This window comes from Rhinopithecus bieti, unplaced genomic scaffold (genome assembly GCF_001698545.2).
Source record: "Rhinopithecus bieti isolate Rb0 unplaced genomic scaffold, ASM169854v2 scaffold_33903, whole genome shotgun sequence".
NCBI lineage: Eukaryota > Metazoa > Chordata > Mammalia > Primates > Cercopithecidae > Rhinopithecus > Rhinopithecus bieti.
Window position 1 is genome coordinate 450,446 of NW_016814625.1, and position 14,330 is coordinate 464,775.

The following is a 14,330-nucleotide window of genomic DNA, read 5'->3' on the forward strand; positions in this document are numbered from 1 at the left end:
ATTGAAAAGTGACTGCTTTCTGGACTCAAAAATGACTAGAACGTTATCTGTGTGTTATTCATAAGCATTTTCACAGTCAGGCCATTCTGCTTCACTCATGAGGTCAGAGTTCACTGCATTCAGATCTGCTTTATTATAAGCAGGCATTATTCTTTGTGTCTCCAGCACTTAGGATCATGCTTGACACATAGTATATGCTCAAATTTATTAAAAGGAAATGAAATATGGGTGGGCTGAGGAAGAGAACCCCTATACCCCAGCCCCCTCTCACCTTTGAACTCCCCTGCCCCCGAATTCAGGCAGATAGGGCAATGACAATTGAGTTTCATCTTAGTTGAGGCCAGCCCAACAGCAAGGTAGTCATTGCCCCTCCACTCTGCCAATCCTCTGTGCTAGAGTCAGAGGAAAGTGTGTGCGCTTTGAAGTCATGTAGACCAAGGTTCAGATCCTTGTTTTGCCACTTACCAGCTGCTCACTTTATATCACTAAAACCCTAATTCCTTGGCTGAATGCAGGGTCAAAAACTAAAAAAAAAAAAAAAAAAAAAAAAAAAAAAAAGAAAAAAACTTGAATCTTGACAGAATGAGGTGACACAACAGAGGCAGGTCGGAGTCACTGCCATCGCCATGAGCCGTGGTAACCAGTGTGAGCTTGCCGGCTAGAAGAATAGGAAAAAGCAGAGTGACTCAGTTAAGGGAAAACGCCGAGATGACGGGCTTTCTGCTGCTGCCGCAAGCAAAGGGGCTCAGAGACCAAGAGCAGAAACAGAAAAAGGCAAACAAGAAGAAGGAGGAACCCGAGTAGCTTTGTGGCTTCGTGTCCAACCCTCCTGCCCTTTGCCTGTGTGACTGGAGCCAGTCCCACCACGGTCACGTTTCCTCCTGCAATGCCCGCAGGTCACAGCACCCATGGTCTCTTTTTGCCCTGAGTCTGCAGCGGGTCCTTTTTGTGCTTCCTTCCCCTCAGGTAGCCTCTCTCCCCCTGGCCACTCCCAGAAGTGGCAGGTAGGGGCTTACTCCTTCCCTGTGTTATTTTATTCCTGTGGGGCTCACCCCAAAGTATTAAAAGTAGCTTTGAAAAAAAAAAAAAAACTAATTCTAATGCAAAATGTCTACTGTTATCATTGATAACATAAGCAAACCACCTAGTCTATATTAGGTGGTCAGAAAAGGCTCATTCATTAAGTTTCATCTTTTTGAAATCTCTTCTTAAATTCTGAGAAGAGTGGGTCCCTGACAAGGCCCTTTCTGATAGCCCTCATGCTAAGTCAACAGCTCAAACCTACTGGAGAAACCAAAAGGACCATCTGCCTCAACACCTCTAAATTCTTCAAATTCAAGTCATCTCAGGGTTTCTCAGTTGGTATTTTTTTAAGATAGAGGTGTTTCTTTGATGTTGACATGAGCCAGTTAACATACTTGAGGAGAGAACATTTAGGACACATGAGTTTACCTAAACTACTAAGATTCTGTGTGATCCAAATTATAATGGTTCTCAAATGTTTTCTTCTAGCCTCTAAAGTCCAAATTCAGATTCATATGTCCAATGGTCTACATGCATCCCCAAGGGAATGCCTAACAGGCATCTTTAACGGCATATCCAAAACATAACTTTGGTTTTCTACCCAACTCGGTCCCACGTCACCTTTCCCATGTCAAGAAATGTTACCACCACCCACCCAGTTGCTCAAACTAAAATTCTAGGAATCATCCTTGACTTTCCTAACTCCTCAAGCCTTGCCAGTTCTCTGTCTAAAATACAAGATCTGCTCTTTCATTGCGCCAGTCCAATCTGCCATTACCTCTCCTTGAGGCTGGGCTGGAGCCCCCCTGCTTCCACCCTGGCCTCCCTTCTTCACACAGCAGCCCCTCCTACATGCTTTTAAAATGTAAATTAGATCCCACGCAAATCAGTTCCCATGGCTTCTCCTGCTTGAAACATGTTGTTTTTTAAACATTTAGAATAGGCAGGGCAGGGTGGCTCACACCTGTAATCCTAGCACTTTGAGGGGCCAAGGTAGGTGGATCACCTGAGTTTAGGAGATCGAGACCAACCTGACCAATATGATGAAACCCTGTCTCTACTAAAAATACAAAAAATTAGCTGGGCGTGGTGGCGTGGTGGTATGCTCCTGTAGTCCCAGCTACCCAGGAGGCTGAGGCAGGAGAATGGCTTGAACTTGGGAGACAGAGGTTGCAGACAGCAGAGATCGTGCCACTGCACTCCAGCCTGGGCGACACAGCAAGACTCCTTTTCGATCTCCCGACCTCGTGATCCACCCACCTTGGCCTCCCAAAGTGCTGGGATTACAGGCATGAGCCACCACGCCTGGCCAGGATTCCTTCTCAAACAAATAAACAAACAAACAACAATAACAACAACAAAAATTTAGAATAAAACCCAAATCATTTCCATTGCCTAAAAGTCCTTTCATGTTACAGCTCCTGCCCAGCTCTCTGACCTTGTCTTTCCCTGGCTTAGGAACGTTATGGCTGTGAAATGGGTAGGACAGAGTGAGCACCAGCTATGTGCCAGGTCAGAAGCCTCACGCACATCACCTGATACAGTCCTTGCTACAACCCAGCAAGGTAAGTGTTATTAGCTCTGAGCTTGTTGTGAGCATCAAGTGGAAGTGGATGATGCTAGTGTATAAGTAGTGATCAACAAATGTTGGAGTCTCTGCCTTTCCTTTTGTTCCAGTGGTGGAGGTGGGCAGGACCTGTAGCCCAGAAAAGTCCACACTGCTTAGAGGTAGAATTGGAACCAGAGCCAGCTGTCCCTTGTCATGATGCTCCCTTATCCACTAGTCTGATGACCTGTCTATAGGCAGAGCTGAGAAGGGTGAGTTCTGGCTCTCTGGGGGGACGTGTGGGTTACTGAAGGAGTTAAGATGTCTCTTACCAAACCCTGGCCCTCCCCATCCCTGCATCTGCCTTTGTGGCTTTAATGAGAAATCCAGGCACTTCACAAGAGACTGTACAAATAACTTCTAGGGCGCCACTAACTCATTCAGCAGAAAGAGACCCAGGGCTGCCAATGTTTCAGGGAAGATAAGTGAGTGGAAAAAAGGTGATTTTTATAGCGTCAGGCGGACAAGAAGGATTTGCGTGGTTGAGTGTGAGCTCCGCCCCTGCAGCAGTGCTGAAAAAACCAGGATCCGGGCTCCTCAGCCCCTCTTCACAATATTTGATTAGGAATTTGGGGCGGGACCCTGGTCTGGCACAGACGCGCACACTCTCAGTAGACTCTCTCACTCCTCTCTCTCTTCCTCTCTCACACGTTCTCCAACCCAAGGAGGCCAGACTGAGGGACGTGGTCACTCTCTGAAAGGTTCAACTCGAGGTAAGTGTAGTCATTTTACTTCGGATTTGTCCCTAGCATTTCCTTAAAAGAAATAAAGGAAAAGTGGTAGGGGATAGGGGAGGCAGGGAGGGTTCATTCCTCCTTCTCCACATCTGGGCCATGACCCCAGGGATGCTGGAGAGTGGCAAAGAGGGTGTCTAAGGGAGGGGTTCCAGCCCTGTACATTTCTCTTACAGTTCCTTTATGGGTGCTGAGGGGACCTCCAATTCTCAGGCATGAAAAAGTGAAGGACCTTCTGTCTAAGGAAGCTTCTTCCCTGCTACTCATAAATCGCACCACGCTGGGAGTGTGGGCATTTTGAAGGGTATTTCAAGACCTGGATGTCCCTGCAATCTCTCTTATAGAGGGGTTTGGTACATAAATGCTATTATGAGAGAGGGGGAAGGTTTTGTGTAGAGTGTGTGTGTGTGTGTGTGTGTGTGTGTGTGTGTGTGTGTGTTTGGAGTGGAAGGGAGAGAATAAAAAGAAGTGCTGAGAACTGGCCATGTCCAGATAGCTGTGGATTGAGGTGGGGATGCAGTCCAGGTGAGGGGATGGCCTCTGGCTTGACCTTCTCCACTGATAGGTGGGAGAGATCTTTCTCTAGAGTGGAGAAATGAAAGAACAGCAGTAGCTCCTGAGTAAACTTCCCCCAACTGATAGAGTGGCAGTCCTGGAAACTTTTGACCTTACAGAAACTCTGAGCACAGGAGGGCCTCTAGTATTATGGGAAACAATGTAAGAGTATGCAACCCTGAAGCAACATTGCTAAGAGATGGGGTGGCGTAAGGAGAGGCATAAGATCCCCATCAAACCCTTTCAGCAGCCATGGCTGTTAAGAAGAGGCCAAAGTGGGAAGGGTGCACAGCCCCTAGAAAGCTGAGTCTGAAGGGGAAGGTGGCTCTTGTGTGCCAAGATGCCCAGTCTGAAAGAAGGAGAAATGGAGACAGAGGCTCCCTGTGCCAGCCCTCCAGACAGCCACCTTGGTCCTGCAACAGCCCAGGGCTGTGCATGGAAAAATGCTCTGTTGGCAGCGGGCCGCTCCATTCGTCTTCTCTCCTGGCCAGAGCCAGGGACCAGCCAGCTTGCCCAGGCAGTGGGCAGTTGGGTCAGCTTCTCCAAAACACTGTGGCTCTTTGTCTGAGGCCTGAGGCTGCCTGTGGGTGAGCCAGGGTGCCTGCTCCTCTGCAGCCTAGGAACTGGTAGGATGAAGTGGGCCCAAGGAAACTGTTTTGAGGGGACAGAGAGGTCTGGGATGGATGGTGGTCAGAGGGTAACTCTGTTGAGTGTCACAGTTGGGGTCTTTCCCATCAGTTCACTGGATCTGATGACACTGGCTTTTATAGTCCTTTCTTTCTCCTATTTACAGTTGCCAACCCCAGTAGGCCCAACAGCAATGTGAGGGCTGTATGTGACTCTTCCAGGCCAAGAAAGGTTCTAAGGTTTCTCTGTCCAAGGGTGACACTCAGGAAGATGCCCACTGCCCACAGGAGTATGTCGTGCATTGGCTATAGGTAACCAGGGTAGGGTACCCAGGCCACACCTAGTCTCTTACCTTCCATACCTTTAGCTTCCCTCTCAGATGACATCAGACCCCACAGTTCCTCTTCAGTCTGCCCTGTTCCTATCTCATTAGCATAACAGGCCCAAAAGCAACAGGCTACCAGCAATGTGGGGACCTAGACATAGAGCCTGGTCATCTAGGTGTCATCGCTGGGAGCAGGTAGCTTGGGAAAGGAGAGGGGAATGTCAGGATCCCACCTTAAGTCGCTTTCCCTTGAGCATACACAAGAATTTCCAATCTCTAGTTCTTCTTTTGGTGCCCCTCATTCATTTCTCTTGGCCCCACATGGCTCTTGCATGATGCCCATGGTACAGCATGAGAAGTGCTAACACCTTACTAGGCATCACGGAAGAGAGAAGCAGAGTAACTCAGACTCCACACACTGAGTACCTGCTTTAGAAGACAAGTGCCACACCCAGTGCCAGGGTCCCCAGTCTGGAAAGGATTTGTAACTGCTGTATGAAGACCTTGTCCCAGCCAAGTTGCATGTGTAGCCACAAACTGCTAACCAGTGAGTTTCCTCACTCAGCAGACTGTTACAGATGATGGCATTTCGGAGGGCAACCTGAGCCTTGTGGTGGCTGCAGAGGGACCACACTCCTCCCCAGACACTCAAGACCAAAAACTCCCAGCCTGCCCAAGAGACCAAAAGATTTTCCAGATGTAGTTCAGCTCTTCCCCTTTGATGTGTCAAGCGGCTTCTGGAGGTCTCCCATAGACATGGAAAGGGCTTTCTCCTTGGACTCTTAGAAAAATACGATTTCCCTGGAATATCCAAACTGGATTTGGGTTCAGATCTGAAGAGCATCCCACTACTATCCTCACCACCACACCACAAACACAGGGATTGCTGTCGGCTTTTCAGCTTTCCCACAGGACTTTCAGGGTGCTAGAGGCGCCTAAGAATCTGCCCCTCCAAAAAACATGCAGCCCTTCCCACTCAAAGACTCTGTCTGTGACTCTATGACCAGGGGAAAATGCACTTAACTCACCCCAGATAGCCATGGTCCGGCTGGACCAAGTGCAGAACCAGACTGGGAGGAGGCACCAGAGAAGCAAGAGCAAGGCTCCTGCCCTCAGATATTTGACACTGAAGTCAGTTCTGCATAGCTCAAAGCCTAAGGCTTGCCTACTCTGCCTCACTGCCTCTGTGGAGTCTCATTCATTCCGGCTTGCTCTGTTCTCTCCCTCTTCTCGCAGAGACAAAATGCAGTGGACCTCCCTCCTGCTGCTGGCAGGGCTCTTCTCCCTCTCCCAGGCCCAGTATGATGATGACCCTCATTGGTGGTTCCACTACCTCCGCAGCCAGCAGTCCACCTACTACGATCCCTATGACCCTTACCCATATGAGACCTACGAGCCTTACCCCTATGGGGTAGACGAAGGGCCAGCCTACACCTATGGCTCTCCATCCTCTCCAGATCCCCGCGACTGCCCCCAGGAGTGCGACTGCCCACCCAACTTCCCCACAGCCATGTACTGTGACAATCGCAACCTCAAGTATCTGCCCTTCGTTCCCTCCCGCATGAAGTATGTGTACTTCCAGAACAACCAGATCACCTCCATCCAGGAAGGTGTCTTTGACAATGCCACAGGGCTGCTCTGGATTGCTCTCCATGGCAACCAGATCACCAGTGATAAGGTGGGCAAGAAGGTCTTCTCCAAGCTGAGGCACCTGGAGAGGCTGTACCTGGACCACAACAACCTGACCCGGATGCCTGGTCCCCTGCCTCGATCCCTGAGAGAGCTCCATCTCGACCATAACCAGATCTCACGGGTCCCTAACAATGCTCTGGAGGGGCTGGAGAACCTCACAGCCTTGTACCTCCACCACAATGAGATCCAGGAAGTGGGCAGTTCCATGAGGGGCCTCCGGTCACTGATCTTGCTGGACCTGAGTTATAACCACCTTCGGAGGGTGCCTGATGGGCTGCCCTCAGCTCTTGAGCAGCTGTACATGGAGCACAACAACGTCTACACCGTCCCCGATAGCTACTTCCGGGGGGCACCCAAGCTGCTGTATGTGCGGCTGTCCCACAACAGTCTAACCAACAATGGCCTGGCCTCCAACACCTTCAATTCCAGCAGCCTCCTTGAGCTAGACCTCTCCTACAACCAGCTGCAGAAGATTCCCCCAGTCAACACCAACCTGGAGAACCTCTACCTCCAAGGCAATAGGATCAATGGTGAGACCTTGGCAAAGGGAGGCGGGGACTGGCTGTCTATTTCACTTGAAAGACACTATTCTGAGTGCTAGTGGCAAAACAAAAGAAATAGAAGTAGGGGAACCAGACAACACAAATGAAGCAACTTGACAACCAAGCCACACCCCTGTACAAAAGAGAATACACTTATACTAAATAGCAGTGCTAAGACAATTCAGTGGGGAGTGGGTTGGTACAGAAGAAGACTTTCCAGGAGAGGTAAGTTTCATTCCAGGTCTTCAGAGATAAGCGGGCATGGGTTGGAGGGATGCAGGATGAAGCTATTCTGGGACGGAGGCTTGCCACAAAGGAGCCAGCCATTTTCACAAGTCACCTGTCAATGTAGGGGACAGCTGGGAAATTGCATGTGTCTGAGAGGAAGGGGTCATGTGTCGAGAAGCAGTAAGAGATGAGTCCAGAGAAGTTTAGGAGGGAATAGTTCAAAGGGAGGGAGATTTAAGTTTCTGTCTTGGGAGAATGGTGAGTTGAAGGCTGGTTCTTACTCACTGTCCCAGAAGAGGATGAGTTCTCTTTTTCCACTTGATCTACTCTTGTGTCTACAGCCTGGTCTTGCGTTTTGGTGTTTATTTGTTTTTTAAACATAACAGTTGGTGGACAAAAATGTGCAGCCTTTCAGAGCTGAATGCGGCACTTGTTCTGGTCAGTTCTTCCTGGAGTACAAGGAGCCCCTGGTGGCAGGGCAGAGATCCTTCCTAGGGTAACATGAGCCTGACTAACACCAAGCCTAGGACACTGGGCTTCCTGTTTCATAAGCACTTTCCTGCAATGCCCAAAGGAAAAAAAAAAGACTGCCTACCTGACTCTAAGAAATATTCATTTCAGATGGAATTATCTAGCTGATTTTCAGCTCCCTTTCGTCTTAGGATCTTGTATTCAGAACATGCTTACATTACCCCAGGGCCTCTGATGTCTTAATCCTAGCTGGAAGGTACTGAGCCAGCACTTAACCTCCCTTCCTCTGTCAGCAAAGTCCTCTTCCTTCTGGTGAAGGGAGGACTCATTAGCGACCACTGGTAAAGGGCTTTGAAGTGGAGCCTGCTGAGATAGAACGGCACCATCAAAGCGCTGAGAAGCACTGAGTCCTCATCCTCTCCCTCTCATTCCTTTCTCCCCATGTGCTCAGGGAACAGATCAGTCATTGAGCAAGATGTTAACAAGCTGGACAGCCCTCTGAGTGAGAGAGGCACCAACCCCAAAGGGCAATTTGGGAGTTGACAGTTGGGTGGGCAAAGCAAAGAGGCATCTGTCTGTACCTTTAGTTTGAAGTGCCTGACACCATCATGTACAGCCTAAACTCTTTTTTATTAAAACCTCTCTTTCTTTGGGGTCTTCTTATTCCCAAGATGGGGGTTGAGGGGTCCTCTAAGACATCTTGAATATGTTGCATGCTGCTGACGTTTGACATTTCCTTGTGGCTGTCTATCATCACAACAGCAGTTACCACTACTTACCTGCCACACACTCTGAATCCAGGAGCAGTCACATCAGAAATGTCATGCCGTATGCTGTGCTTCATCCAAGTTGGACCTTGAAACTGTGACAGCAAAGAGCGTTGTCATGGGAAAGACTCTATTAGCACCTACCCATACAATCAGAGAAAGTTAGGGTGGAAAAGGCTTCATCACAGCCTCTTATCGTTCTGCCTTCATGCAGAACCACATCTGCCACTCAAATGGGAGGTGAACCACCTCTTCCAGATGCTTGTCAGAAAATAAAATTAGTGCAATTTCCTAAGGTCCTGCAAAAAAATTGTCTGTTCAGTCAAACAACCCCAAAATTTTCAGTGTCTACTCCTAAATTAATTCTTGTGGAATTTAAGTCCAAGAGCCATGACTAGGTGTCATTTAGTCTTTCTCAGCCTTCTTTTTAGACAAAATAACACCAATGCTTTGTTTTCCTTAAAGCAGTGAATTAATATATGTAAAGTGCTTTGTCCAGGGCCTGGCATAGAATTTAAAAACTAATGATAGCTGTTATTATTAGCCTTTCTTCTCATTGCCACTTTAAAGTTGACAGGCAGTTTTTGTTGTTGTTTTGGGGAAAGAGAGACCCAGAGAAGGTAAAGCCATCTCTAAAGGTCCCCCAGACAATGTAGATTAGAACCGTGACCTAAAGGGCCTAGAGCCAGGCATCTCTGACTGAGAATGGTGAGGAATATCTCTCTGATGCAGACCACCAGCAGGAAAACAGCTCCCCAAGCTCAGCCCCTTCTCCTACAGCAAACGTGAGGGACATCTCCCTGCAAACCAGTCAGGGACTTGGGGATGGAGGGGTGGGTGGAGGTGGGATTGAAACAACCTTCTGAGAGAGGAGCTAAAAGAAGAACAGGAGCTCAGGGGTGCACAGGGGACCCAGACGTGGTCCTCTCCTCCCCACTTCCCTCCTCCATCGGTATCTCCCTCAGTTTTTCCAGCCTGGCAAGAACACAGCTCGGAATGTTATTCGGAAGCTTTGAGATCCAGTGGAGTAGGGCGGGTGCACCAGTAGGAATTTGGAAAGACTTATGTCAGTATTTAATTTGGGCTAGAAAAATGTCCTCCAGTGCCTCCACGCCTGTCCTATTCATGGGCTTGGGGGGAAGGAGGATGGGAAGGGGGGTGGTGGCTGTCACAGTACCAGTGTGTGGCTAGAATCCATATACAACTGTGTGTTCTAGCTCCCCGCAAGTATTCCATATTTTCATATCACAGCTGGATCTGGAATTTACAAGACATCTGAGCCTCAGGGCTGAGGACTATCACAGAGCCTGCAGTTTCAAATCCTCAAACGCGGGAATGTACTAAGAGGGCCACTTGCCTTCTATCTCACCCACCTGCTCTGCTTTGACACAGATACACATAACCCAGCCAGTCTAGGCTCTGCCCCCGAACCCTGCCCCACTCAAAGGCACTTACTAGTCCTCGGGACCGGAAAAGAAACATCCAAAAGCATTCCAGAAATTCTACCCAAAGGGAATATTTTCCCAAAACAGTAATTTCCAGTTTCCGTTGCTTTCTCAGTGTCTTAATTTCTTGGCCTATCTTTCTGTGTTACTCTGCAGTAAAATTAATTTCTGCAACCTTACTTCAATCTCCTCTTGTCTGTGCTAACAGAGACGAAAACACTGAAAACCTGATTAAAAACACTTTTTTCATCAGCCCTCTTAAATTCCTTCATACTGTCCTTTTTGAACTGTCCTTCTTCCATACTATAACTTCCCCCCATGGAGCCCTCATGGGATCACCCCTAAGAATAGAGTTAGAAAAGCCCCTCCTCTCTCTTGCCCGGCCCCAGGCTGCAACACCTTCTGACCACGCTGGCAAGCCGAGGTGCCTCTTGTACAAAAATGCATGCCACTATGGGTCTACCCAAATTACAGCTGCTAGGAATGTGTCCATACCAATCCGACCTCAGACCAAAGGGTAACTTATTCAAATCCCCTTTGCAAGAATGATGACAGGGAGCAAGTTTCCTGAAAGCCTCATTTCACCATGGTAAAGACAGCCCCTAACGAGGTTTCCTCAGCTCAATGGTGGACTTTTGCCTGTCCTGCTCGGAAGTTTTACTGAATTCTGGCTTTTCCCTTTCAAGTCTGACCCACAAATGGCAGAGTGGTTGATTTCGAAAGGAAAACAGAGGGAGAAACAGGTTAATAAGCCAGAAACATTTATGCTACAACAAGCAAGCAACCTGTTTTCTCAATTAGAATTCTGCGTTTAGGGGAAATCTTAGGAGACTTTTTCTGAGGTTTAAAAAGGAGTAGATTGTACAACATATTAAATGCGGAGGCAGGAAATATTTTACAAACTTTGAGGTCCTACCCCAGTGCCTCTTGAGTCTCCCGCTTCCTTTAACACTCAGAGCCTGCTCACTGTTCAGCAGTATTTAGAATGGAACTGCAACCCCCTCAAAGCCCTGCACACAAGACACTTGTCTCTCGACCCAGGCTTTCTCTCTAATTTCCTGCCCTTTTTCCTATCGCAAAGTAGCAGCAGATATTTAAATTTAAGTCCTTTCCATTTCCCCAGCTCTTTTCTTTCTCACAGCAGTTAGCAAATCCCTCCCTCTCCAAAAGCAATCAAGTACTGTCCAAGGTGTCTACAGTTGGTCTTTGGCTACCTCTGCTTCCCACTGCTGCCCACGATTTCCCACCACACCCCCCACCCTGCCGGAGAAGGCGAGGAAGGAAAGAAAGAGAGAGAGAGAGAGAGAGAGAAAAAAAGAGAGAAAAGAAAGGAAGGAAGAGGAAGGAGGAAGCAAGGGAGGGAGGGAGGGAGGGACGGCGGGAGGAGGGAGGAGAGAGAGAGAGAGAGAGAGGAGAAGAAGAAAGAAAGAAAGAAAGAAAAGAAAGAAAGAAAGAAAGAAAAAAAGAAAGAAAAAGGAAGAAAGAATGAAAGAAAGAAAGGTCCGAAGGTCCCGGAGGGAAGGACACTTAAGAACATTCCTGACCCTGCAGAGTAAAGTTCAGGTTGGTAGTTAGGAGCTGAGCTGCAGACGCCGGCACAGTCCTCACTCCGTCCCTAGTTCTGCCCCTAGTGGCGTCAGTCAGTATGACTCCAGTCCTGGAAAATATCCGGCCCTCCACCCGCACGTTCCATTCCTTTTATCTGAACTGCTTCACAGAGGCAAATCTCACTGTGGCTTCGGGTTCGTAATCGGGGCTTCTCTCCCCGACCCGTGCTCCTTTTGTCCCCACAGAGTTCTCCATCAGCAGCTTCTGCACCGTGGTGGACGTCGTAAACTTCTCCAAGCTGCAGGTGCTGCGCCTGGACGGGAACGAGATCAAGCGCAGCGCCATGCCTGCCGACGCGCCCCTCTGCCTGCGCCTCGCCAGCCTCATCGAGATCTGAGAAGCCCTGGCACCGGGTACTGGGCAGACAGACAGCCCCGGTGGCATTTGGCTTGATGGTTTGGTTTGGCTTTTGCTGGAAGGTCCAGGATGGACCATGGGACGGAAGTCCACGGGCTCCCTCTGTAGTCTTCTTTCCTGTAGGTGGGGTTGCGGGGGGATCAGGGACAGGCAGCCTTCTGCTGAGGACATAGGCAGAAGCTCACTCTTTTCCAGGGGCAGAAGTGGTGGTAGATGGAAGGATCCCTGGATGTTCCGACCCCATAAATCTCACGACTCTTAAGTTCTTCCCAATGATCTGAGGTCATGGAACTTTAAAAGTGGAATGGGCAATGGTATATAACCGTACTTTTCTAACAATTCCTGGCTGGCTGTGAGCAGCGCTTGACAGTTCTCCCTCTGTGCTGGGCTGGTCGTGCAGTTACTCTGGGCTCCCATTTGTTGCTTCTCAAAATATACCTCTTGCCCAGCTGCCTCTTCTGAAATTCACTTCACCCACCCCACTTTCCTCCACAGATGCCTCTTCTGTGCCTTAAGCAGTCAGAGACCCCAAGGCATGTGAGCATCTGCCCAGCAACCCGTGGAGACAACCCACACTTTTGTCTGAGGGTAAAAGGACACCAGGAGTCACTTCTATACCTCCCTAACCTCAGCCCTGGAAAGCCACCAGATTGGAGGTCACCAGAATGATGATAATATTCGTGACCTGACATGGGAGGAGACAGCCAGCCTCAGGCTTAGATCAATGTATAGGGCTATATTTTGGCAGCTGGGTAGCTCTTTGAAGGTGGATAAGACCAGAAGAGGAAAGGCCAGACTTTGCTTATCATCAGCATCTGCAATGGGGCAAACACACCTCAAATTGGCTGAGTTAAGAAAGCAGCCCCAGGAGTTCCATTCTTGACCAGCACTTTCTGCATTCCAAACAGCACCCTACCTGAGTTTTATCCACAAAGATAGAGGCCACATGGTTTTTAAAGCATGAGAAACATAGTTTGTCCTCTCCTTTTATCCAAGCAGGAAGATTCTATATCCTGATGGTAGAGACAGACTCCAGGCAGCCCTGGACTTGCTAGTCCAAAGAAGGAGGATGTGGTTAATCTGTATTACCTGGTTTGTCCTAAGGCCATAGTTAAAAAGTACCAGCTCTGGCTGGGGTCCATGAAGCCCAGGCCAAGCAGCCAAATCTTGCCTGTGCTGGGCATGAAACCCTCCGCTTTCACATCTTTGAGCTATATCCCCATTAGTGAAGATGGCTTTTGCTTTATAGTTTGGCTGGGGAGCACTTAGTTCTTCCCATTGCAAAAGGTAATGTTGCCTGGGGCTTAACCCACCTGCCCTTTTGGGCACTGTCGGGATGAAGCCATCTGGGGAGTCAGGGGCAAGGACTGGTGGAGGAGAGTTAGCCCAAGTCTGGGCTCTGCCCAGATGCCACCACATCCCTGATACTGTGTTTGCTTTGAATCACCTTCCCTGAGAAAGGAAGAGGGGATCTTTGGACTATGTTCTTGGCTCCAGGCCTGGAATCCACAAAAGCCAAACCAGCTCATTTCAACAAAGGAGCTCTGATGCGAGGGGTAAGGCTGCCCCCTGCCCCTGGGCTCTTCAGAAAGCATCTGCATGTGAACACCATCATGCCTTTATAAAGGATCCTTTTTACAGGAAAAGCATGAGTGGTGGCTAACCTGACCAATAAAGTTATTTTATGATTGCATCTGCAAGAGTGGAGTCATTTAAAGCAGACTGCAGGAGGGTTACTTTAGGAGGACCTGGTGAGGTCGCAGGTCACATAGACCTTGGACTGATGAGCCCTCTTTCTAATCTATTCTGTTCGGGCAGATGAAGCTAAGAGGAAAAAAAAAGAAAAAAAAAAAGTCACTTATATAAAAGCTCTACTTAGCAAACTGTGTTCTGGAAGTTCTTCTTTAAGTCTAACTTCAATCTTCTCTACACATTCCCTTCCATATTGTCCCCAAGAGATACAGACTAACTGGGTTTTTGTGTTTTGTTTTGTTTTGTTTTGTTTTGTTTTTTTCAAACCCTTTCCACCATCCTCTCTTGCCAAGCCAGTAATTCTAGATCTGGCTAGTCCTGGATATTGTTGTCTTAACTGCTTCTGCCCTCTAGTGGCAACTGTGCAGATCTGAGGGCAGCCAAACCTGCCAAAGCCCACTGGCCCTGGAAGAGGAAAACAAGCCTTTACCCTCTATTTGTTTTCTTATTCATCCTCTGTTCATATCTTGAAAGCCTTTAGGTGCCCGATGTTGTGATAGGTGCTTAGCAAATGTCGTGTAAGTTAGGAGGGCAGACTAGGCTTGTGCCTTCGGAACAATCCACTATTTTCTGATAGGGAAATAACAACTGATATTTA

General features: G+C 48.5%; 1 protein-coding gene and 1 pseudogene across 1 annotated transcript; both read left to right on the forward strand.

The window, feature by feature from the left end:
* Positions 1 to 626: 626 nt before the first annotated feature.
* Positions 627 to 804, forward strand: LOC108514992 (small EDRK-rich factor 2 pseudogene; annotated as a pseudogene).
* Positions 805 to 2,885: 2,081 nt separating this feature from the next.
* FMOD (fibromodulin) lies at positions 2,886 to 13,676 on the forward strand. Its single transcript, XM_017851578.1, has 3 exons — positions 2,886 to 3,342; positions 6,107 to 7,092; positions 11,809 to 13,676. The coding sequence occupies exons 2-3, from the start codon at positions 6,114 to 6,116 to the stop codon at positions 11,958 to 11,960; spliced, it is 1,131 nt and encodes a 376-aa protein (XP_017707067.1). The 5' UTR covers positions 2,886 to 3,342; positions 6,107 to 6,113; the 3' UTR covers positions 11,961 to 13,676.
* The last annotated feature ends 654 nt before the right edge of the window (positions 13,677 to 14,330 follow it).

Bases quoted from the DNA above. Each gene is read 5' to 3' on its own strand.
- FMOD (XM_017851578.1), top strand. From the start codon at position 6,114: ATGCAGTGGACCTCCCTCCTGCTGCTGGCAGGGCTCTTCTCCCTCTCC. The intron at 7,093-11,808 runs GTGAGACCTTGG...TTGTCCCCACAG, and splicing joins CCAAGGCAATAGGATCAATG to AGTTCTCCATCAGCAGCTTC.